Raw genomic sequence first — 27,244 nt, 5'->3', positions numbered from 1 at the left:
ATAATAAAAAAATATTAGAAAGCGTTAAATTCTACAAAAAAAAGTAACTCTTCTTTGATTCGTGTACCTAACTAAATCGGTTATCGAGTTATTTGCGGTGTAGTGTAATATGTGGGTATTTAACGGAGCACCACCACATTATTATTTACAAGTTCGTCACTACTTAAACGAACAGTTTCCGCATCGATGAATTGGTCGTGGAAGTGAGTTTGCTTGGCCACCAAGAAGCCCCGATTTAAATCCTTTGGATTTTTCAATTTGGTCGCAAATGAAGGCATTAGTTTATAAAGAAAAAATTACTTCTCTTCCACAACTGCGACGGAAAATATTAGAAGAAGCCGCGGATATAATTAAAAATAATAGACAAGGATTATTTGATATTAAGAGATCTTTACGAAAGCGGATCATAAGTGTATTGAAGTAAATGGTGTACATTTTGAGCATTTGCTTTGGAGTTTTTTATTTTTGTTTACAAATTTGTTAATGTTACATATTTAAGTTTAGCCCATAAAAAGTTTACTTTGATTTAATTAACATAAACAAGTGTAACTAGCGCCCTCCATTAGCAATGTTAAATTATAGTGCAAATTATGATTCCTCATGCCAAAATCGTGATATTGCCAATTTTCAAAGAGAAATTGTGAAAACATAAAAAATTATTGCGAAAATCAAAATTTAAATTTAAAGGCATGTTGAGCAGAATCATCATATTTTGAGGTCTAGATTCTACAGTTCAGAGATTGGACATTATTAATGAATTATCCTGTATTTAAGAGCTGTGATCCAACATCAATCAACGTCAATCGTCATCAGAAATTGTGAATCAACATTAAGTGATGAAGAAGCTCAATCCTCCTTCTCATTATAGTGAAATTATAATAAATCTTGATATAATATGAGTGAAATTGTCAGTGGGAGATTTGGTTAGGTTACGTTTAATTAGGTTGAGTTATTTATAAATTTCACAATTGATATTTGAAACGGATTAATCAGATAGAATCCCAATGTCTCATAATCTAACGACTAGTTAAATTTTCAAAATATAATAATTATCTTATAATTGCACTATAGTATCCTTGTGATATTACAATGATACTAAAACGAAGCTGTTGAATATAAACTTATGTTCAAGTTGTTTCTTGAACTAAATTGTTTCTAGAATGATTAACTTGTCTCATAATTTAGCTGCGCATTATATCAGCTGAATTAATTAAATTTTAGATTACCTTCAGTCTCTCTAAAGTTTTGGTTATCATAACGCGCATCAAGCAGTTTATTTGTTAGTGTAAGTTTAGAGTTTAGTGTTAGTAGCAGATAGGTAGTGTGTATAGAACGAATAAAATGATGCAAAATTCATAAAAACGATTCTTTATTCAAAAACAGCACAAATTGTTATTCTAAAAAGTATAAAAAACAATAAAAAAATACGTTCAACGTTCACTACTTAATTTTGGGGTATGGTTGCACGCAAGGGTTCTAAAGGCCAGTCTCGTCTGGGGTTTTGACAAAGTAGTTGTCTAGATACTAAAAGTTCATGGATGAAGTAAGCGGATCTTTTCGGTACTCTTAATAAATCAGGATCGTTGTAATCGATGTAATAAAGGCCATAGCGAACACTGCAAAAAAAGAAATGCGTCTAATATGTAATAAGAACCATTTCCAAAAAATCTCCTATTGTATGTGATTCGGTTTTAAGCGTTTCGAATTATCATAATTGAATATATGTTTTTTCAGTCTCTTATGTTTGGATAATGCAGTTTAATAATTTTTCTTTAAATACTAAAATGTCTGTGTTATGTAAACAACGTTACAATTAATACAAAAAATTTTTATAAACTGCTAATCATTACTAAGAATCTCTATACATTGGTACTCGTGTGATATTACGTCAACACTACATAAGTTTATAATAATCAGAATAAAATGCTTCTGTACAATATTCAATATCGTCAAGAATTGATAAATTATGATTATCCTCGCAGATTAACTTTTGATTGCGCTCAACAAAAAATCCGTATTGATATATTTTTTGATTTTGCTTATTTTGGCGATGTCTAAGCATAATTTATAAGATTTTTCCACATGCTATACATTGTAAAATATCAAATTGAAAATAGTTTGCCTATGAATGTTTGAGATGGTTTCGGTGGAGACCACGTAATTGTGTCACAATGTGGATGTTGTGTATGTTTATTTTCACAAAAATTCTTTCCTTATTATTTCAGAATTTTACACTTGATATTCGGTAAAATATTTTATTTACACTACCTATGTAAATAATTGTAATGTGAAATAATTATATTAATATTTCCTACTAAACCAATTTTCAACCCAGCAATGTGACTGGACTATTATTTCAGTTGCTTCGATCTATCCTTGGTAGAGCCTCTATTTTGGGATATTTTCAAGATCATTGATTATTATAATTTATTATTATCATTTTAATGTGGACTAAAATAATCTAGAATGACCTTCATACGAGCTCATATATTTCGTAATCCACAAGTAAATCTATTTTATTAGTAGTGGAAATTTTTCTATAAAGTTAATTATAGTACAGTGAAGTGCCGTCAAGATTATAGAACATTTATCCTTTTGGCAGAGCTGCACTTTGTTACACCAAGCTTTGGCGGAGTTTTTTGTAAATGTCATATTAGACTGAGTAATATTAAGTAACTACCAAATAATATTTACGTACCTATAACCAAATATCCATTCAAGACTATCCATAAAACTCCAAAACATTACTCCTGATATTTTAATTCCGTCATGCATTGCTTCAAGAATATGGCATAAATAATCCTAAAATAGAACCAACAAGTAATTAGAAATTTGGATAATATATAAAAAGAGCGTTAGCTAGTCTCAAAAACTTTTAATGAAGTTTATGTTAATGGAACTAACCAAGTCACTATCATAAACGGTTTTTATACATTGACCCAAGATATAAGTTTTTGTATGTATGTTAAAATATAAAATTCAGTTATTTCATAAAATGACCAGGCAAGAATAAATAAAAACTAATCGGATTAGAGAAAATAAAGGAATGGAATTTCAAATCGACTATTTCTTTTTCAGTTGAGTTAGGTTAGGTTATCATTTGAAAATTTTAAACATATTTAAACAATTGAATACTACCCAAAATCTAAAAGGAGAAAGGGACTCATCAATTATTGTAGCTGAAAACTAAAACTTTAGGAATATTTATCGAAAAAAGAATTTTGGGTGCTATTTAATTATTAGTTTTGAGATGGAAAAACAAATAATAACTTTTCAACTGAGGGTTAATGAAATTCATACTCTGTAGCGATTGCTGAATGAATGTACGTGTAATAGCTAATAAGAAAATATTCCAACTAAACGTGTATACAATCTCTCACATGGATTTTAGATGAAAAAGCTATCTGTAAGATGAATATGGCGATTATTTTATGCTGAAAAATAATATAACTGAAAATAATTCGCTTGCATTAATAATTGAAACGGAAGTTACTAGGTTTGTACATTTTGAAACAGATTATGTTAAAATGATCAAAGAGAGTTTACTAATTCCTTTCAATAAAAATAAATCACAATCTATTCAGAAGATCAGTTGAATACGGACGGAAATTAAACCATTTCTTATTCCTTAAATAATTTTGAAATGAACAATTAACGCCGTTTAGATTGGTGACAATTTCTTTATCGTTGTTGTGTGGAATAAAATCGTAAATTGAAAGTGTATGTTGAATAGGAAAATAAAAAATTGACAAAATAAAACCAAATTGAGATGATTTTGTTATGAAAACTTTGCACATAGATGAGTTTAACTGATAACAGCTGTTCTTATCAGAACGAAGCGCTGACCGAAAAATAAGCGGTTTTGTCTGATCTCCAATTTAGTACAAACATAGAAAAAATGTGAACTTGTTTTTAGTGAGTTTTACTCCGAGAGATTGAATTGATCGTCTCATTTACCGCGAACAAGCAAACAACATTTAAAATTCTGGGCAGCTTCTGAAGATGCAATTTTTGGTAAAAGTAAAAAATTGTCAAGAAGTCAGGAAATGAGGAGAAAAGTATTTGGAATGGTACAAAACTTATCAATAACAGAAAAAGAATTGACAGAAGAACAAAAAAATAAGGCAAAGAAATAAATGAACGTAGAGAAAAAAATGAACAGATAAAACAAGAAAAAGTGGCATTAAAACATAGGCACGAACCACAGAATAGCAAACATAGTACTGAATATAAAAGGAGAAGAAAGAAGGAAAGATATGAGGGAATTACTATACATAAGTGGAGAACAAAAGAAAATAGGAGGAAATATCTTAAAATAGAACAAGAAGTAACGATAGAAGAAGCATGGAAGTTATTCAAAGAAATAACGTATGAAGAAGCAGAGAAAATTTGCGGGAGGAAGATAAAAAGAAAGGACCACAAAACCCAATGATGGACAGAAGAAACAAGTAAAACCTTTGAGCAGAAAAAGACAACAAGAAAGAATAATATTAATAATAGAAGCGAGGAACATAAGGACAAAACCATAAGGAACAAAGTCAAGAAAGAAATTAAAGAAAAAAGAATAGATGGAAAAAAATTTGGAGAAGCAACAAATTAGCAAATAACTATAAATATAATAACAGAAGCTTATGGAAGTAAATCAGAACAAAGGGAAGATATGAAAGTGAAGATGTAAGACATATTAGAGACATGGAAAGAATTCAGCCGCATAGGTAGAAACTTAACAAAAGAAGAATGAAGAGAAATTATATGGTGATAGAAGGACAAGAGAGTAAATCACGAATGAGGAAGCAGAAAAAGCGATAGGGATAATGGAAATAGGAAAAGGACAATAGAAGACCTGAGAATAGAAGTAAGCATCAAAAGGATGCTAGTTAATTAAGGAAGAGAATGAGAAACATTTAATAATGAATGGCAAAGAATAGATGAAGTGACCTCAAATAATCTGAGAGTCATTTTCACAAAAGACAGGAAAATAGAAATAGAGATAGCGCACAGGAAGAGAAGCGAACAAATAGAGAAAAGAAAATCAAATATACTATGATCTTAATAAGACAATTTTCGGGTAAAAAGAAATAGGAGAAGACATAAAAACAAAAGCATTCAACTCGATAACTATACCCACCTTAAAATAGGAAGTGAAACTTGAGTAATGAATAAAAAGTAGAATAGTAGCAGCGAAGATTAAGCAACTGAGGGAAATGGCAGGAAAAACGAAGATGGATAGGATAAAAATTGAGGTAATTTTAGAGAGGCGCAAACAAAATAGGTACACCTATGAAAACTTGGCTACAATAAGTAGCACAAGAAGGGGGAAGACAACGGAAAATGATACAGCAGATGAATAAACTAGCAAATGATCGGAAGGAATAGAAAAAGTGAATGAAAGGAGAAATACAACTGAAATCCCAAAGTTCTAACACTCGAAAGGGCATAAAGAGTTATAGAGAAGAAGAAGAAGAGGATGGGAACCTCGCTTGAAACAAATTTCGAGAGAACTTTAGAAAAAAAATGAGATTTTTTATATAGTTTGGTTATGTTAAGCACATTAGAAAGACACATCACGTGCAACGTGCCTGGATCGTATATCATAAATAACAAATGGTAAGTTAATAAGAAAAATGTTATTGTTTGTTCACAACTTACCGCGTAATAGTCTTCTCTGACGACATCATTTAAATCAGTAATACTGTCAGATACTCCCAATTCAGTTATTAAAAATTCCTTTGGTGAATATTCTTCATTCATCCACATTAACATATTATATACGCCAATTGGCATAATCTACAATAAAAAAAATATATGAAATGTATCAGAATAAATAGACCGAAAATTTAATAAATATATATAGTTTAATTAATAATTATTTACATTACTATTAATACAAACTCCAAATCAATAATTGAGGAGATGAAATGGAAAAATATCGCAAATTGAAAAGAGTGATGGATGAGCCTGGCGATTTTCCATGAATCTAGCCAAATCTGGTTCAATACTGGTAAGTCACAGCTGCCAATATTTTTCTTTGTTAGGTCAAAATATTTGTAATCAAGATATTTTTCAATAATATTTCACACAGCTCGATATTGTGTATGAAAGTTTTACTGTAATCAAAATTTCTGATAGCTTTGGTTGAAATTATTCACTCTCCTAATCCATAGAGATCAACTTACATTATCAGGTTACCACATTAATTCCTTCTAAGTGAAATTCTCGTAAAATGCCCACAAGTTAATGATATACATTCTTTTGTGCTCAAATTTTGTTTTTATAGTATAGAAATAAGTATGCCCATAAAATCTTGCAAAATTAGTACAAAGACTTTTGCTAAGTCAGCGAACTTCACTATGTATAAGTAACCAAGGGCAAAAACTTGTGTAGTTGATTTTTAGATCTGTTCGATATAAAAAGGAATTGTTTTCTTGATAAACCGACCTCAATTCTTGATGTAGATCCTTCCATTATCCCGACACAGAATGTTTTAAATCAATTTTGTGATAACTTATATGCTACTTACAATTACTTACAATTACATAAAGAAGTGAGAAAAATCTAATTAAAGTAGCTGGTTGAAGGAGAACGTGGAAAATAAAAGTAATTGGTGATGTCCGAAAAGTATTGAAAATATATCTGTACCTCAAGAACAGAAACAAACATTACAGATAGAATTATATATAGCTAAGCCCACATGTAGGAATTTGAGTCCTATGGTTTCTCTTTTTACGTTTCTCCAATAAATTTCACTATTCTTCAAAGGATTCGTTTCTCTAACATCTCTCTCATTCTCTAGTTTTGATAGACCTCTTTCTTTAGATTTTCTCTTTCATAATGTTACGCTTGTATCATTATTCTTTAGCATGATGTATTGTTACATAACTCACATCATGTCATCTCCATATCTTCCCACAATTAGTCCTTGTAACAGTTTTAATAATTTCCCTCTTTTTTCAGTTTTTTTGCTATTTCCCATTTCCATTTTCATCCCAGATATAAGCGAGTTCACTTCCTTTGTAATTGATCCTCTGAGGATTTACTTTCTTGACGTTTATGTTTTTATCTGTTTGTCAAGTGTATATATCTATAAATAACCGTTTTTTTTTTCACTACTCGAGAAATTTTGACTCAATATTTTATGACCTTTATAATACTTACGAAATCGGCAAAAGTCGATAAAATGCGCGGAGAAAAACCGTTAATTTATCAATTTTCTGGTACAAAAATTATAAATTGAATATAGTGGTAATTTATTTGCACCTATTTTACTAAGTTTGACGTTACCACTTACCGTTTTAATATATCTATAAAAGATTCCGAAAACTTTGACTAATACTTTAAATGACTTACTGTATCAAATGACACATTTGTTCTTAGATCGGAAACATAAAGATTTGGATCAAGGTGATGAAGTTCTTCTATATTGCTAACGATTGTTGTATAGTAATGATTTACTCCTAAAAAGTCGGTAGTCCCCCTCGTATATTCTATTTCTTCTGGCGTGAACTCTGGTAGTCTAGATTTCGATAAACCAGCAGCTTTACTCCTTTTCATTATTCTCCTTTTGACTACTTCGGGCCAGTCTCCATTGAAAATAGGATTATAATACAGTCCGCACTAGAAAATTGAAAGAAATGTACAGAAAATCATATTATACAATTCGGCTTAGAAAATACACATTACAAACATTTAAAGGAAATAAGAATCAATGGTTTGTATTTACAAATTGTTTGGTCCCTATTTATCCAATATACAACTATCACTCTTAAGTGATATTTTTCTGTTAACTTTTAAGCCGCTACCAATAAAATGCACAATAGATTTGGTTCGAGCAATTTTGAGTGTTGCCTAATGATATTAAGGCATTTTTTTTGTATGATTATTTAATAAACGAAGTGAACATTGAAAACCGATATTATTTATGAAACACCCTCAATAAAAACATTATAGCAAACGAAAACTCTATACAAATCAAACAAAATCCGCTTTACCCACGAAAAATCAGTAACAATCATATAAAATAAAGAGCAAACTATGAATTTTTGCACAAGTCTTGTATTCAAAAATCATATGAAAAGAAATTAGAAATGAATCAACGGGGTTATTTGCCGAAGAATCTAATTCAACACATTGCAACAAGATTTCTTTCTATTCTACAAACTGCTCCCAAAAGAAGTCTTCTTTGAGCATGGATGAGCTTAGAGGAGTTATTATAATCTGAGAAGAGAAACTCCTAATAGCTCTTGTCGGTTCTGCTAAGAACCAAAAGAAACTATTGAACACCTCTGTCACAACAAAGACTACGGTACGGAAAAGGTTTTCTAATATGATTCAAGAAAAACTAGTTTTAGATTACAATTTTGTACTTGGCAGTGTATTATATAATTGTGTGTATACGCATCAACTACTTTTGATAAAATAGTTATTTTCCTAACAAGTGCGGAAAGTGATACTTTCCCGCACGCGACTGCAGTTGTCAAGCGGTCAAGTGCGGGAAAGACACTTTACGCATGAGTTAGGAACATAATTTTTTCTACGACCGTATATACATAAAAGTATACCAACCCATTTTTCAAAAATTATTTTATTCCAACTAACATAATAATATACAAAATTTTAACTAAAAACTATTAATTATTATAAATATTAATATTGAAAACACAATTTGTTGTATTCTGTAGACTAGTAAGAATTGCCGGCCCAGTGGAGTTATTTGGTTTCAACTGGAAGGTAGATGACGTCGGTGAAGATGGCATCGGTTGCAGGTCGCATAAAGATGACGATGACGGTGACGGCAACGGTTTTAAGTCATTTGTAGTACAGAGAAACTTTTTACCATCGAATAGCGGGACCATAATGTATTAAATTTCAAAACCTTACTTAGGTCTGAAAAATACGCCAGAAATACCTCTTCCTTATAAGTTTTGGCCCCTTTCTCCTTACACCATGTAACAAAATGGTCGTATTGCTTCTCATATTTTAGTCTGGATTTGGCAGGTAACAGCTCGGAATTAGCTTCATTTGCAGCCTTCAAAACGGCTTCGGGAAGTTATTCGTCGGATGAATCCATTAATATTATTGTATCGGATTCGGTTTAATGTGGTTTAATTTAAAAGAAGATTGTTCTTATTCGATCACTTCCAAGACGTTTTGAACAACTTTGACGTTTTAGTAACAATTACACGCTTGGGTTGTCATAGCAACTGATATCAAACCAGTTTTGATATTTGTTTCTGCTTTGAAGAATGTCACTTTCCCGCACTAATGACACTTTCAAAACTAAAATGCGTGCGGGAAAGTGGGTTAAAATGCACGGTCGTAGAAAAATATATTTTCGTATGTTTATCTAAAAATGAAATTTCTTTTTTTTTTAGGTCTTTTCTGTTTCAAAATTAGTTTTTTTTTAAATAATTTTTGAAAGAGATAAAATTGACGTTTAGAATTTTCTTTAAGTCTTTATCAAAATATGATATTAACACTGACAATTTGCGTATTAATATTGATCAATAGATCACCTTCATCATGAATATCAAAACAAGAATAAAATCAAACTAGAACTTTCTTATAATAGGAAAAAAATAATTTTTCTTTGGTCCATACATCTCAAATATATGACAGTAATCAATTAAATTATTTGTAGTTTTATTGGAATTTACAAAATAGAACTATAAATTTTACTTAAATTATTTAGATCTTTTTTATCATTTATAGCTTTTTCGTTCTTATGAATGTGAACCATTTCTAAAAATTCTCTTTTTCGTGTATTAGGTTCGGTTGCAAGAATTTTTGAATTGTTTTTGTTTGTTATTAGACCTCGTTTCAAGAATTTTTGAAATTATGTTTTTTTCATATCTCATGGTTGGTTAATGCAGTTCTATTTTTTTATCCTATTGATGACCTCTTAGTCTATTTTCTGAATACTGAGATGTTTGCCCTATGTAGACAGTATCACAATTAGTACAAGGCACTTGATTTATAATATTACTTCTTCTGTTTTTTGATATTTTAAATTTTAATATTTGGATAATGTATCATGTCCTCTATGACTTATCATATTTATTGAAATTTTCCTAAATATCCATAAACTTTCTTACCCTCTGAATTTATGGTAGACTATTAGTAAATAGAAAAATACTATAAGAATCACATAAACTTAGAAACTATCTTTATTATAATTAATGATGACTATTCATGTATTTATTCGTGAGGGTTGCTTAAAGCATATTTACCTCAAATTGTCTTTGTCTTTCGGCTGCTTGAAGATCTTGTACAGAATCTGTGGCAGGTATGATCCATTGACAATCTCCTGATATCGACATTTTAGCTGAAATTAATATAAACATAGAATTATGCTGGAACATAACTTGTGAAAATACATAACATGCCCATAAGTATATTATGTAATAGAGTATTGTTTGATGCAGTATTAAAGATTGGAAGAATTGAAATATTAGACATAATACTCAAGGACGAAATCCCAAGAAGGATAACGGAACAATCTTAGTCTTGGAAGGACGCCTAACATTGTTACTCCAATTTCTGGGAATGATATAACAATCGTTATGAAAAACATAGTATTAGCCTTAAGCTTATCACCTTACCTATCACTACCATATATCACCTAGATAACCTCTATCGAGCGAAAATACACGTTTCAACCAAATTGAATCACTTGTTCACACATACAGCATTCAAAAACTCAACCACCTGCTTAGACCAGAACAACTTAGGAACATAAATATCATCTGTGGATCAGTCGCTTTTAGTTGATCTTTTTCCTTTGGTTAACTCACAAGAATACTTTTACTTTTCAATGTTATGTCTTCTTCGGTTAAACTGTTAGTGTTCAAATCTTCCATTAACGATTTAATAGAAATTCCGCGACCATCTCTTATTATATAACCCTTCGTTTTATAGGTCTATATACAGGCATTCTTTTCAAAATGTTCCAAAAACCGATGTTATATGTTTACGGATCAATTTGGTTGCTTCAATCCCTTTAAGGCTTAATTACAGAGTAATATTATTAGGACGTGAATTGGTGGACCTTGGTGCAGTGATTTTGTATCCAACTTCCCTCCTAAGCATTTGATATTCACTGGAGTATACTTATAGAAATTTTATAGAGATAAAAAAGGTATCATTGAATATTCTGGGCGAACAGAAACAAAAAAGACAATGATAAACACACACAAGCCCAGTAAATATGTACAACTCCAACCTAATCTAAATAGCCAAGAAAACATTCCGATTCCAGCATGAGATCATGCGCGAGGCATGTAAAATTTGAGCCGACAATTCAGCATAACAGTGAATTTGTATCGTAGTCGTTATAAAAAAAAAGAAAATACAAAGCAAGAAGTTGGTTTCTCCAATCCTGCTCGATAGCTGTGTTTTGGAATAGAACTTTGCTGTTATAATTTCACAATATTTGACTTGTTTGTTTGTGTATGAGAGTGAGAATAAACTTTTCTTCACTTCACAAATAAATTGAAGGATTGCTATAAATCTCCTCTATAGAAATTAGTTTAACAAAAAATAATAACATTTCTTTTCTGTCTTCAATCCCTGTAAAATCTCATAGAACTAAGTAGACAACGACATTATCTTAGTTATTAAGGAAGATGTCTTTTTCAGGTTGATATCTTCAATAATATATTATTATTATTAATAAATTATATATATAATTTTGTTCAGATTTACCTGTGTAATGAGGGAATTCTGCTTTGTACATGTGATAAACTGTGGCGTGAACCAAGGCACTAACATAAGCGCACTGATACTCCAATTCTCCGTTACCCTTTATTGTGGGAGCAAGAATTCCAAGGCCGTATCCCAATCGACATATTTGCTTCGGTTCATTGATTGTCAACCAATATCCAACATCTGGAAGATGTTTGATAACAATTCTAGCGTAATTTGTAAAATGGAATGCTAATTCGGGGTTAGTCCAATGAATACCATCTTCATAAAGACGTTGCGGCAGATCCCAGTGATATAAAGTTACTATCGGTATCATGTCGTGTTTCAATATTTCATGAACTACTTGTTTATAATGTAAAATTCCCTTTTCGTTGACAACATTGTCGTACCCAGTTGGTAAAATTCTAAAAAATAGCATAAAAACTAGTGAAAATTATATACTCATATATTTATAAAAATTTAAAATGAAAAATTTTTTGGCTGAATGAAAAAGATCTTTCTTATCAGCATGCTGGCTCATTTTCTTTTAGAAGCCCCACTACTTTGGCTTTCGCATAAGATCACACATAGACAAAAACACATACACCACCTAAAAGCACCATTATTGATGTAGAGTATGCTTAGCAATTCGAATATTTTGTGATAGATATTTCAAGAAAAACGCATTTTTTATGAAAGATGGTAATTGAGTCAGCTATAAACATTATTCCAAAAGGATGGGAAAGTCAGAACAATAATTCTTACATGGTTAATGCATTGATCTGTGTCTTTCTTTCTAGTGTATTGACATAATTAGAACGATTTCGTGACCATTCCTATGTTCCAGCTGATCGTATTTTTGATCGAGTTAGCTAAGCTCATATAGCCATTGCTTTCTATAAATACTATGGAATCTATTCTAAAAAAGTTCGTTATTATGACAAGGAGAGCATGAGCCGGGGTGCCTGATAGGCTCATTGTACCCCACTTAAAACTATCATAGACCGATGTCCTCTGAAAAGCTAATTAGGTACCTTTGCTTTAACCTTTAAATATTATTATGCAAATTGTAAGGCTTGCCCATATGATTGAAACTTGCACGTGTGAGTAACGACTACGTGGTCTCTAGTTGCACCCTCCTCCATGTACCACAGACATTGCGGATAATCCTATAGCATTGAGATAGTGTTTTAAATCACCTTTTTCGATTTAAAGACGCTCGTAATTTGGATTTTCTTGAACGAAGCAGCTGATAAATAAGAATCTTAGATGATCCATATATATGTACCTCAGCTTGTCTTATGCAAGCATCTTCGTATAAGCTGTTTTGCCACGCTTTTAGCTACATCAGTAATAGACCCACTGGTGAGCACAAACAAACATTTTCTTTAATTTTGAGGTTTATTGAGCTGCAAAAATGATATTTTTAACGTGAACAAAATTTTTTGGTATCCCAGAACTTAAACTGACAATGTTACGTTGGAAACAGCTTCTAAAATATAGGAATGCTTCTTGGGTTTAGAGTAGATTCATATACCATGTAATTTAACCCAATAAACAATTTGATCCATATGTATGGAATTCCATTTTAGCGTTATTATGTACTTTGTGAAAAAAAACCTGAAACAGCTCGATTTTTACTCTTAAATTGACAATTCACAGTATGAAAATATTATCCCTCTCCAACAACCTCTCTGGATTATAAGCTCCCCCTCGAAAATTTTAAATAGTATAGAGGGTCGTGAGGAAAGGGATTTTAGTCCTAGGTAATCAATAAAAAAATTTACGCAGAATGAAGATAATAATGTTCTATAATATTAGATTAATATTTTTCAATGTATATTACAATTAAATTAAATATTTACAAAATAATCCCTGAGGTCATAAAAAATGTTGTGAGAGAATTCAAAAATCGCCTCTGTTATTGTCAAGAAGTGAATGGTGGTCATGTTGAAGACTAAATTTAATTGTAAAGTATATTGACAATACATTTTATATATTATGCGACATTATTATTTTCATTCTACGTAAAGTTTTGTGATGGAGAAATTAACAATATCTTACATCTTACAATTTGATTTTCTCACTTACAATTGCACTTTATATTACTAAACAAAGGACTAAAATCCCTTTCCAACAAGATGCCACATAACCCTCTACCTTATTTAAAATTTTCGAGGGGGTGCTGGAGGGGGATAATATTTTCACAATATAAATTGTCACTTTAAAAATTGAAATCGACATGTTTCAGGTTTTTTTCACATAGTACATAATAACGTTAAAATTGAATTTATTCCATACATATTCCATTGTATATGAAAAAATCAATTTCAGTTGCTTCTTAGTTAGGTTTACTTGAAAATTTGATATAAAAAACTTATTCCATTTATCAATTGACGATCTTGTTGATTACTAAAACATGCTTCGCAAAACTTCTCAAGTTTTTCAGCCTAGCAATAATCAAATATGTAATACAAACAAAATTAGCGGATGGTTGGTTCTAGCTATTCATAGAATAATAACCAAAATATATACAGAAATGATAAATTTTCAATAAATATAAGCAGTAAAACCATGAGGCAACTATTCATTAATGATGATAACAAAATATAAGAACGAGCAGTTAATATGTTTGACAAAAATAATGTATGAATGAAATCATTTGAATTTTCGTGTTAAAAAGATAAATGAGCTTATTCTCTATAACTATTAGCTTTTACCTGGTCCAGGAAATGGAGAACCGGTACATTTTCAAACCCAGTTTTGCTGCACGTTGAATATCTTCTTTATATCTGTGGTATGAGTCACATGCAATATCTCCACTTAGACCGTTTGGTATAAGTGAGGCATTGGAATGAACATGATGGTCCCAAATACTTTCACCTTTTCCGTCTTCATTCCATGCACCTTCAGTTTGATAAGCGGATGTTGAGGCACCAAAAGGAAAATCTGTCGGGAATTTACCATCATTTTTCAATAATTTGGCTATAGCAAAGCTGGAAAGAAATAAAAACATAATTTTTTAAACTCAAAGAAATTTAAAACAAAATACTTGTAGTTCATAATAGCTACAGTTGTTGACCTGTTTGAGTGAACTAGCGATTCCATTTATAATTGCTACAGCATTTTGGACACATACATGTGCGCAGTAATAGTAATCGGCCATATTCACCACGTACCATATATAGTATAGTATTATGAGTTTTTCATATCACTAATTTCATATTTTCCTCAAACTTTTTACCAAAAGTAACAATCATTTTTTTAACTCCATTTGAATAAACTTGTCCCAAATTTCAATTTCAATATATTGTACAAAATCTTGGAATAATATATAATAAAATCACATAGGCGAAATTACAATAGATAGGTAGATAACTTTAAATAAATCATATTTGCAGTGTATGGAGGGTAGACGTAAGGAGAACCATCTCGGTGTATCGAATAGTGTCTGTTGAAAAGAAGCAAATTAAGATAGCTATAGTAGAAAGTGGAGGAATAGAACGCCACAAACTATTAGAGTAGCATAGTAAATTAAATTCTTTTTCGAAAGTTATACTACCACAACACCACCTCTCACAATTACACTGTCTGACCCGCGTTTCGATAACCAAGTTTTCGCCTTCTTACGGTCAATCTCACTCTCTGAAGGTGAACTTGGTTATCGAAACGCGCGTCAAACAGTGATGTGTGAGTTGGTGTAGTGGTAGTATAAACAGTGTGTTCAGTATGAATATCACCAACGGTTCAAGAAATTCAATCTTAGCATTAATATTGAGTTTTGTTTCAAATGAAAAACTGCAAAAGAGGTTTTCCAAATGTGTTTATATATTTATGGTGTTATAGTAACTCTGAAAACTATTTACGAGTGATATGAGATTTAAAACTGGTAAAACGACAATTGAAGTTGATAAAATCTCGAGATAACTTTCGATCAAAAACCAATAAAAATGTACAGAAGTTTTTCGCCCAAGCAGGTGATTAAATATTCGAGATGTTACCAAAAAAAACTTGAAAATGAACCAACGGCTTTTGTTTCGCGATATGTTGACTGCTAAAAATCTTCTCTAAGCACGTCCACCTTACTCGCTAGATATAACACTTCCACTCTACTCGTTGGAAACGTTCTCAAAATGGTACATTTTAACATGTTATGGTAAGTAGGATGTATATCAATAATTCAGTTATTTATTAATTATTGAGTTATCGATATTTCTTCATAAGTAACAACAAGCACCGAATATAGTACATTTCCTTTTGAGAGTTGAAAGTTGATGATGATATGATGAGCTAAGTGGTTTGAGGTAGGACACAACACAGTGTATTAAGAAAACTTTGATAGAATAGACTGCATAGTGAACAGCTGGATTTACTTACTGTCAGTTCAGATCTGAAAAAAACAATAGGTTAAATGTTAAATGGATCAAAGAACAGAGATGGACATTATGAGAGAGAATTGTCACAATACGGGGTTCAAAAGATGAAGAACTCCCCAAAACAAATTTATTTCATATAATGGGATAAAATGGATGTAAAAGATGTTGACCAAATAATTTTATAAGATCTCAATATCGAAGAGGTCGAGAAAATTTTGGTAATGCACTAGTTACAATAACTATATTAATAATAAATCCAAACTACAATAGAACAGATGCAAGCAGACACTAAAACAAGTCCGAATTCAGGAGAAGAAAGTTTCCAAATATATTAGACTAGTAGATATGCATTGTACAATTACATATTGATATACCACCACCATGGATGATTAAAACCCCAAGAAATGACACAAGTTTGAATATCTTTGCAAACACAGAAACGCCAGAATTCATAATATATCAAAACTTTCAATCGAAACTCCTGCTGCTATTATCACCTCTCATAAACCTCCCTTGAAATATAAATTACCTGCCGAGAGCTCTTTATAAATATAATCGATTACTTATTTTTTAGACTTTTTATATATGTTTATGTTCCTAAATCGTTTTGATTTTAGGTCTCTTGTGTTTTAAAATTGTAATAATAACAGATCCCCCAAATGCCCTTAATTTCTTAGAACATATTTACACAAACAACCCTTTTGAACTACGAATTGAGGTTAAACTGTATCAACTGCAAAACAAGAACTTAGATGTTAATTATTGTTTGTCCACTCGCCAGGGAATACTAGGAAACATAAATTCTGATAAGCATGTAAAGGTATGCAGTGATGTACATGTAATATATAACAAATGAAGAAAAATGTTGAACAGTTACCACGAATATGCAGTAATCACTCAAGACAACTCATAATAACCAGGCTTTGATAAAAACTGCACTTGAGCAGTCAACAACAAACATTCTGCTTATCACAAATGGCGCTTTAATCGTAGTATCGACAATCGTACTCACCTTGTACTCTAGAAAAACACTTGCAAGCAGAGCATAGATGCTAGCATGGATCGATATTATAAGAATGTGAAAAACAAAATTATCAATTGTCCACATTCCTCTGTTGACTGGAGAAGATGGCTCTATCGCAGTGACCGCAAAAGACAAAGCAGCCCTGTTGGGTCGCATGTTTACTTCAAATTTAAATCTGGATTCGCGGGGACAACGACCACCAAACCTGCCTGGAGCTGGTTCATCGATTGAAGAAATGTCTATCTTCCCTGAATATTGGAAACTTTCACAGGTTCAATCCATAAAAAAAGGAAAAATACCGATCTCGAAAAAATTCTGGAGTGGGGTGAAAGCAATTGGATTGAGGTTAATGTAGGCTCTTGTTTTCACAAAGAAGGTTGGTACTGCGGCTCAGATTTTAGTCCTATCTGAATATAAGGTTGGCAGGAATATGTCATAGCATAGTCACGTGGCAGAATTAGCTATGACAGCTTCACAAAAACTTGAGGCGTTCTTTAAGACCAAAAAGCTATATACTTCTTAAAGAGAGCAATTTGAATTATATGTGATCCAGAGTTGACCAAAGACTTAGACAGCTTAGAGCATAGAAGAAAGGTTACCGACCTGACTCTGTTTTACCAATACTACCACGGTAGATATTCTCCCGAGCTGTTCAACATCATTCAATACCATCTAAAGCAGTATTTGCAAAACCTACTTGACAAGCAGACGTGGCTCATGAACTTATTTTTTTTCCTAACACTATAACCTACAGATGCTCAAGATCAATATCTATACAGCAGGCACTACTCGAGTGTAATAGGGTTTACCGTTTTGTGCTTGGTTTTTTACATAATAATAGGACTAAGAATAGATCACATACCAAAATGACTCATTACAACATTGTAATTTTCCAAATGACTTGGTAATGCTACTAGGAAAGAATTACAACGTGTATAATATCTGTAAGAAATGATTAAATATTTCTTCACTTAATACGTCGTGATCAAATCATCAATATCATCGCTAATAACTAACAAAAAGAAGGAAAGAGTGGAAACTACAGAAACAACAGGAAATATAGGCAGAAAAAATTAGTCAAAATAATGAATTTCCATTTACAACAGACTACTTTTTTTCTAGTCTAGCGAAAACCATAAAAATTTTTCGTCACACGGATTAAACTTTATTAATGTCAATTACAGTAATTTAAAATTATGATTAGATGCAGGCTCTTCCATAAGCAATATTGTCAAAAAATATGTAGGTAATAAATTCTGAACGGAATTTCAGGGACAACAAAGTCAAACTGTATTGTAAAAAAGAAAGAATTTTATTTAGATTTCAGATGTACAGATCAACAGTTCCTAATCCTATTTTGTTAAAATGTTCATTTGAAATAATTTCACTTTCAAGTGTGATATTATAAAATACTGTAACACAAACTTTCAAGGGGATTGTTTAGTAAATCCGGAACAAGTACTGAGGTTGTTTTTGTTGGACAATTTGGAGGATTTCATTGCGTGTGAAATAAAATATACAAATAAATAATCGGTTAACTTCATTACTTGAATGTTTCGAATTAGATTATTTATAAAATGAATAAAAGAGGTAAATAGAAAAACTTTTCCATTTAAAATACGATCACTTAACAGGAATATTTATAAAAGAGCTTAAAAAAATACTGATAAAGTAATTTGTGTCGAACAGGATACCTCATGCATAAGAAGAGGAAATACAAAAACAAGTCACTAAGATGTTAAATGAAGGAGTAATTGAAGAGGCGAAATATATACCAATATACCAATTCCCTAATCTAGAATCAACAAAACTAAAAGATTTCGATTGGTACAGCATTACAGGTTTTTAAACCAAGAAAGAGGGGCTGATAAATTTCTTTCACTTTATCACTCTACCTTCACTCAGCTTGATAAATACTATGCAAATGATGAAGACGTGGTTTCCTTTGATAATTTTTATTCACAATATGGACGTGATTTTACGATAGTTTGTTTGTATGAGAAAAAAGTGGATCTGCCACAATACACCAGAGATCAAAATGTGGGTTTCTCTGTATGAATCTGACTCCAACATATTTTGAATTCATTACGGGAAGCAATATATCTTTCTCATTTAACTTCTATTCCGAGGTTATTATCAAATCAAATTGAATTAAATGAAGAAAGTCGCTCTTACACGACATTTTCTACCGACGGAGGCCAGTATCAAATCATAAGACTTCTCATGCTTAAAAATTAGTCCTGGTTGGTTACCTAGAGCCATGACTATTACTGTGATGGGATTAAATGGTGCAATTTATTTTATTTATTTATCTAATAATATTTCAATGACCTATGAAATCATAATGAAAAATTAACCAAAATATTCTAGAGGTTGAGAAATATTTACTTGAAACTCAATGAGGACCAATGTCAGTTCTTTATTTTATTTCCTCTTAAAGAGTTTTACCTGGTTCTTCTGTCATATTAGCTAGGATTGATGACCCTAGTCCAAAGATTTCAAACGACACTAGAAGGTTTGTTGATTTTGCAAACTACTACAGAAAATATATCCGGTTCATTTGCTATTGAAACAAGCTCTACAAAATTCGCCAATTTTCCCGTTTCCAACTTTTTTACCAGGGAATTATTTTGTACTTGAAATTGCTGCCATGGGTATCAGTGTTTTGGCAAATTGTGAAGTTCGACGTTTTGATAATGCTAGTGAAGCATTGAACCCGAGTGAGAAGAATTATACTACGATTATTGGTCGGCATACCATTTTACTCCTATATGTATGGGAGGAAATTTATTATCCATACTAATCATCGTCCATTGATTTATCAATTCAGAATAATAGGTTGACAATATTCAGTCTGATACTAGAAGAATATAATTATAATATGAGGTATATGGAATTTGAGGATAATGTTGTAGCAGACGTATGATCATGAAACAAGTAGATGTAGTAAATAAAAAAGGAGATTGTAAATTGTACCCTAGGATATGATGGCCCTAGCGGAAAATATGAAAAAAATTTGTTACCGACTAAATTACTCAAGCTTATTAAACTGTATATATCAGCTTTAGAATTTTATGTGAAATTAAAAAAACAAAAATTATACAGAAACGAAAATATCTAAAACTATTCTACTTATTAAAGAATTAAAATCTGTAAAATCTTGTACAGTGTTTCTTTGAACAGTGTCACTTTTACTGACGCTCTCAATGGAGCTAGAAATTTTTTCTCGTAACGTTACATCGGCATATTGGGAAATAAAATTTGTAAGCAGCATTTGTTATTCCCAACGCCATGAACTACAGCATCCTCTATGAATCATGTTCTATAAATAAGAGTGGTTTTTTGTAAGACCTGTGCGTATTTCACATATCTTCACAGGATATTATCTTTTGTTATAATTTTTATCAAGTACAATATTCATTACTATAACCCCGCTATCGGTCAAATACATAAGGAAAACCCCTTATCACACACAATAATTCCCAAATTTATTTATTTATATCAGCGGATATTGTGTTTTGATATCGGGAAATTTACTATTAAGCCATTGAAAAATCAGGGAAAGGCTGTCAACGAGAATAATATGAGAAACCATAGTGATAGCCATATAGTCAGAATATGATAAGATGGAATGATTTGAAAAACATTTTCTTGTATTTTTCAAGTAAAAGACTTACTATTTCCTACATTAGGTGTGCACTGCATAATTTATTGGAATAAGTTTGGATCCAGACGAGGACTTTCTTGGACATAAAGCCCTTCTCAAAACTTACTCATGCTAAATTAGCTAAATTACTTTTAAAAATATATAGTTAATCAATAAACTTGACACAATTTTGCCTCACACTCTAATAAAATATGAAATTCAGCAAATATCGAATACTGAAGTAGGTACTTATTCGAACCAAAAAAAAAACATGAAAAACAAAAAATCGATATGTATAAAATATGAATGTTCGAGAAGCCATTATAAATAAATTTAAAAAGTACTTACAGATTTTATACTTCAAACATTCTTTATTTAATGGGAAAGTCAAGCAAATATGCTATACTGAATACGGTGTTTCCTTTAAAAAAATGTGCTTTGATATAACACAGCATTCTGGAATACACAGATTGTGAATAATTGTAAAATGTGAAGACTTATGATGGTTATAAAATCTCAACTTTTCAAATTGTTATCTCAGAGGACAAAAACACTGAACTGTATCACACTAATCAATCACCCTGTATATTATGCCTTAGTCAAAGTTCTATATACAGTCTCATCCCAAATGGACTGTTTTATAGTACTTTTAACCAAATTCCTCTTCCACGTTTTAACTGTATTATGTTATTATGTTAATATGTTAAGTATTTTTAGTCAAACCTAGAGGTTCATAACTATACCAAAAAATGTCCAAAGTAGTCTGTTTGGGGTCGATCCTAGAGATATTGTGTTGGATTGGTTAGGTCAAGTGACGATTTGACTTATGGCATATTTAAACTGATTTGTAAGTGCCTTCGAGTATGTTGATAAATATATAGAAGACAATTCAAACAAAGGCTTATAGTATAAAACAATTACCAGAATGAAAATTGGCAATTGGAATAATTGTTTGCACTGTTTTAGGTATCGTATAAGTTGGAACAGTTGAAAGGTACAGAGAAGGGATGGAATATAAAACAAACAAAAATATTCCAAGTTTGGAGACCAGTCTTATAAAATGCTATTGCCCTAAAAAACTTTCTTTAAAATTCTGTAAATGTAACGTAATGTGAATTCTAAAAGTGGATGTACAATAGTCGCAAATGCAGATAATATAATGGAAATAACGGAAAAAAAGGTTTTTAAACCAATACTATTAGAATTCAGAGCAAAAAATGAAAAGATGGAAATAAAAGCGTACAGCAATAAAAAAATAAAAATAATAATAGTTGTTCAGTGCAAGAATACAATAATAACAATAAAAAATTTGAGTTTAAATAGGTTCGAAAATAATGTCACCTAATAGGTCGCTATTTACAATACAATGATAAGACCCACGACGGTGTATGTAGCTAAGACTATGAGAATACAAATAAAGAGGGAAAAATTCTAGTACATGAGATAAACGAAAGGTGACGATGTGAAAGAATAAGGGAGCAACGAATAAAATGCCTCCATGGTTAGACGAATAAAGAATGCAACATCATTTAATAACTGCTCCAGTGGAAATCAGAAGATAAAAGGAGGCAGGGAGGCATCCATATTATATCTGGGAAGTATTTGACCGTGCCGATCATGAAAAAATAGAGAAAGAGACATTTATTTGGGATTAATTAAAAAAAAAACATTGACTAGTGTAACCAGGTAAAACAAAAAACAATTTTATTGCTTTCTAAGCGCAAAGAGAATGAATTTTCGAGATGGAACAGAATAAATTTTCCATTTAATAAAATATCAGGAACTAACAACATGAAATTAAAAATATTCTATAGATCCAAGAATAAAATATAGATGATACAAAACCAGTATACATATACAAAATAAAAGATATCAGAATAATTCATTACAAATGAAGGAATTTGAGACTATTTCATGTATTTCAAAAAAGAACAAGTTATAAAGAATTTAAAAATAGTCAGTGGCTTTCTTAATGTATCGATTTGGAGAGTTTGGAGTTGGAAACTGAACGAAACGTGTGTTTTATCGCTGCCACTGATATATAATGATACTTAATAGACTTTAAATATCAGACAGATAAAGTCTGGTTTTTATGCATGCTACACAAGTTAAAGAATATAAGTTTGTGTAATGTGATAACACTATTAATTTGCGAGTTTTAATAGGGCGATATTCATAACTTATTCTTTTCACCGGCTGTTATCTCAATGGGTTTTTGTTTATTGAATTCATATGTATATGTACCATGATTCAATCAAGCTTGAATAATACTTATTCCGTTTTTTCTCTCTTCCAATTTGAGCAAAGTATCTACTTTTCAATACTAGGTCATGCATTAACTTTTTTTGTGTACCATCTAAACGTTTGTTCTCTGAAAAGCATCTGTTTCGTTTTCATTACGACTTCTTCGGCTTCCAATAATGATGATTTCAATAATGATATGACTAATATTATTTGATATACCACATTCTGAAACTAACATAAACGTGTGCTGGATACGGATCGTAAATAATTGCATGTCTGTTGCAAACAACTTATATACCAGTAACTTTTTGGTTCATATCGAGCCAACAAATCAAGAACCGATACTTTTAGAAGTCATGAAGAACTTGAAGTCTTTTATCTATGTTCTAAAATAATATAAGAGTCGATTTGACAGAAGTGTAAGTTTACAGTGGAAAACAACACTTTCGCTATAGTAATTATATTGTAGTTTCCTCCATGTATCTGTTGTCAACCGTAAATATAGAGTGAAAAGAATTCCCGATATTTCCCGATAATTTTCACGTACTAAAACAAAAATTGAAATTGAAAAAGTGTAGATATGATTCTGACAGTGCTTCATTCCAAGGAATAATTTGTGAGTTGCTCTAAGATTGCAACTCGGATGATACTGAACTTCCTGTCACTTACTAGAACTACTCCAGAAATAGTAAAATACGTTGCCTCGTACTTAGTGGTCGTCGAGTGAAAGTACGTGTGATTTAAAGAGGTATATATTCCATTCGAACGGATATGCAATACTTTGCATGAAAAACTGCTGCTTCTCAATAGCTCTTTTGCATTAAAAATACAAATAAATGATTGAGACAATTTGGTTTCATAGAATCCAAATTAATTTTTTGATAGGTATCCATTATACCCCAAAAACAAAACAAAGGACTCAATCTGAGGAGCATCCTCCAAATAAAGTAAAAACTTTTCAATCGTAAGTTACGGTTATAGCTACATTGTATTGGAATTCTAAAGGTGAAACATTTATTACTAATTTATAAAAAAGGGAAATCTACCTGCCTAATATTGAGCTGATAGCTAATTACAAGAAAACGACGAAAACGGCTTCAGTTCTTGAAGGAAAAAAATCTTTGTTCAACACATGTTCCATCACCAATACCACCCCAAAATTCCTTTTAGTGATTTAGTGTGTGATAGAGTATCTGGCTTAAATTTAAAACCACTACATGGGCTCCCGTTTTCGAAACTCCAGCCCTTTAATAATGTACTCAAATGTATCAAGAAACAGAATGACTACATTATTTTAGACTCCATAAATTATTTTTTTGAAAATTCAACTTTATTTTCTAATGAGATATTTTTTATAGAAATAGACTACAACCAAGATCATTTATTGAATCTCATGTTGGATCTATCTCCATGAATATCATATTATTTAATAATTATAAGAAATATAAAAATGGAAAATAGCATTGGCAACTCGAGAAAAATTTCAATTATTAAATAGAGAACACAATCCAAAATATTTCAGCATTTGAAAAGTTGAAAAAAGTAGGGCTAGAAAATGATTGAGAACTATATGAATAACTTCTACAAAAATATCTCAAAAACTTGAAAATATGTGACAAAATGTTTTCAACAGACAATATAGTGAATAAAATCTTAGATAATTTGGTTTTGAATCACTTTTGATATATTTCCGATAGATATCCAGATACTTTCAACAAACTTTGCAAATTTAGATTATAGACATAAGAATCGAAAATGTTTTCCAACTGATATTTGCTAAGAATGTCTTCGGATTTCAATTAATTTATTCATTATTTTCTCAACAGATGATAATAAATCCAACTTTTAGAAGTGTCCCGCAAATTTACTTCTTTTTTCTGAAATTTTGGTTTGACGAAAATTTAAAAAACGTGAATGTTTGTAGCATCTGGGTAAATTTCTATAGAAAATTCTTTCCTCTGAGATTATTCGTTACGATTACACAAAAGTCGAGAATTCTAGTTTTTTATATTTGTTTTCCTATGCCACAGGGCTGAGCTTTAAATTTCAGTTTATTGTGAATATCTTGGTTTCTATTGCAAAAGTGATTCTATAGAAACTTTCAGCTCTCATATTTTTTCTCATGATTTCTTTCGGCAATAAAAATAACTTGAACCAAACCGAGCAGAAGACATATTTTTGGTCTGTTAATAAAACCTCATATATCATTTATTCATGTTTCAGAGTCGTAATTCATAAGTAAAAACTCTCTGATTTTTGTACACAGCTTTTTCCACTGTTCTTCCATTTTACAGGAAAGTGATAAATTTTTAATTTTAGGATATTATAATTTTCAAATTTTGACAAAATTGCGACTAGGATAATTTTTTTTACGATAAGTGAATTCCTTATACAAATATATATGTGGAAAATTCGTATAGTTTCCAAAACTATTTTTAGAAAGCTTCAGTTGATAAAATTCAATTTTTCGTTATTTGATGAAAGTTTAAAAAAACTTATCGACATTGATAAAATTTGATCGCTTTCAAATAATATCTTCAAAATAAAAATTTCCCAGTCCCTTTATTATAAAAGTGTATGTTTGTAATTTCAATAATTATCTAGATAGAAATATATTTCAATTTTTTGGTGAACTTGTGCGTGAAAAAAACTTTTTCTTCAATAAGTCATTAAGCTATTTATTGGCATTAAAAACAGTTTGGAAAAAAAGTTTAGATTTTGACTACATTTTTCAATAAATTAGTAGAAGCAATTTCTATTTATAACTTAAATGAAATGATAGCAGAAAAAGTAGTAAAGAAATTTTCGTTGTGAAAACGAAAAACTATACCGGTGTCCGGACAAAATGCTGGATATCTATAAATATATTCCGTGTTGATGTGAAAAAATACGCACTAATTTTCTGAAGTTCAACATAATAGAAATAATGAAATTAACTTACTTATATGTTAAAAATAGAAGTAAGGCCCACTGCGACAACATTTTAAAAATACTGATTAAAGTGGACCAGTTATCCACCACTCAGTATCTCACGACTAACGACTAATTTAATACTGGAAGAATTCAAGTTCGCTCTCATCAATTTATTGTTCATATAGTCCAGGAAACTTTAAATTATTATCAGAGTTATAATATGGTTATATTAATATTTTAATCGAATATCATGGGTGTACGTGAATATTGAAATATCTTTTTGAAAAAGGTATAAAAAATAGTTTGAAAAACTTGATATTTCCGTTGATAATGGAAATTATCTCTCTTTCGTATGAGCTTCATAATTTTATCAGAACAAATATTGTTTTATAGGCTCATTGAGACTGGACAACAAGGTGTTCTAATGTTAGAAATTTAGAAACCACAATTTTTTATTTATTTTATTTTTTATCAATGATTATTGTATCATTTTGTTGGAATTTTAAGATAGATAGACTGGTTTTGATATTTTTTCTAGTTTTTGTTTGTTTTCATCAATAAACTGATTTATTAGTCTACGAATATTTTAATTGTTTTGTATTCTTTTAGACATGTTCTTATAATAAAAGTGAAACATTGTAAACAACTATGAAATTTACATATCGTTTCTTAAATAGATAGATAGAATTGACTTTAAATTTCACGAGGTACTCTATCACTCACTTTTAGGTACAATCACAGATGATTGTACCTAAAAGGTCCAGTACCACTCCGGCCAACAACAACATTTCCTCTAAAATCCCCGGCAAGCTAATCTCCACACATTTATTACCCCTATTGCCAAAAATATATTTCCCACGGACCCAAAAACCCAAAATCCACTAAGAGGTTTTCCCGCTGGAATTACTTTTCCCGGAATAAGGTTCATTAGTGGGGAACATGGGTATAAAATAGGTAGGTCCAATTAATAGGTTTTATTTTACCGTCAGTCTCTGATGACGATAACTTGTTTCCAGAAACGTGCGTCAGACAGTGTTATTATGAGTGTTGGTGTAGTGGTTAGGTTAGGTTGCAAAAATTCCAACTTACTAAAGTAAATTTTTGAGATAGTGCAAATGAATATAACTAGACAATAATTATAGATTCTTATTTACAACATTTCTTAACAAATGTGGTAAATTATCAACCTATAAAGTAGAAAAATATTTTTCATCTCTATATTTTTAATGTTTATTAAAAAGATTTGTAGGAATATTAGTGGTTAAATTATTCTTCTATTGATGATTATTCGAAGAAAGACTATTGACAACATTAAATTGTCGATAATTGGATATGATATCTACAACCTCACTTTATTTAAAT

General features: G+C 30.8%; 1 protein-coding gene across 2 annotated transcripts; it reads right to left on the bottom strand.

Moving 5' to 3' along the window:
• Positions 1-1,352: 1,352 nt before the first annotated feature.
• Positions 1,353-26,057, bottom strand: LOC130893505 (myrosinase 1-like). 2 transcript variants are annotated; one of them, XM_057799706.1, is made up of 8 exons: positions 25,911-26,057; positions 14,400-14,675; positions 11,701-12,104; positions 10,227-10,321; positions 7,348-7,614; positions 5,650-5,787; positions 2,699-2,802; positions 1,353-1,616 (listed from the first exon to the last, which is right to left on the bottom strand). In XM_057799706.1, the coding sequence occupies exons 1-8, from the start codon at positions 25,949-25,951 to the stop codon at positions 1,445-1,447; spliced, it is 1,497 nt and encodes a 498-aa protein (XP_057655689.1). In that variant the 5' UTR covers positions 25,952-26,057; the 3' UTR covers positions 1,353-1,444. The 2 variants fall into 2 exon arrangements, with proteins under 2 accessions (XP_057655689.1, XP_057655688.1); XM_057799705.1 differs by lacking the exons at positions 1,353-1,616; positions 2,699-2,802 and having other exon boundaries at positions 3,977-5,787; positions 25,911-26,037.
• Between the last annotated feature and the right edge of the window lie 1,187 nt (positions 26,058-27,244).

This window comes from Diorhabda carinulata, chromosome 4, assembly GCF_026250575.1.
Source record: "Diorhabda carinulata isolate Delta chromosome 4, icDioCari1.1, whole genome shotgun sequence".
Lineage (NCBI taxonomy): Eukaryota > Metazoa > Arthropoda > Insecta > Coleoptera > Chrysomelidae > Diorhabda > Diorhabda carinulata.
Note: the sequence above shows the minus strand (reverse complement) of the source record. Positions and strands in the feature narration are given on the sequence as shown.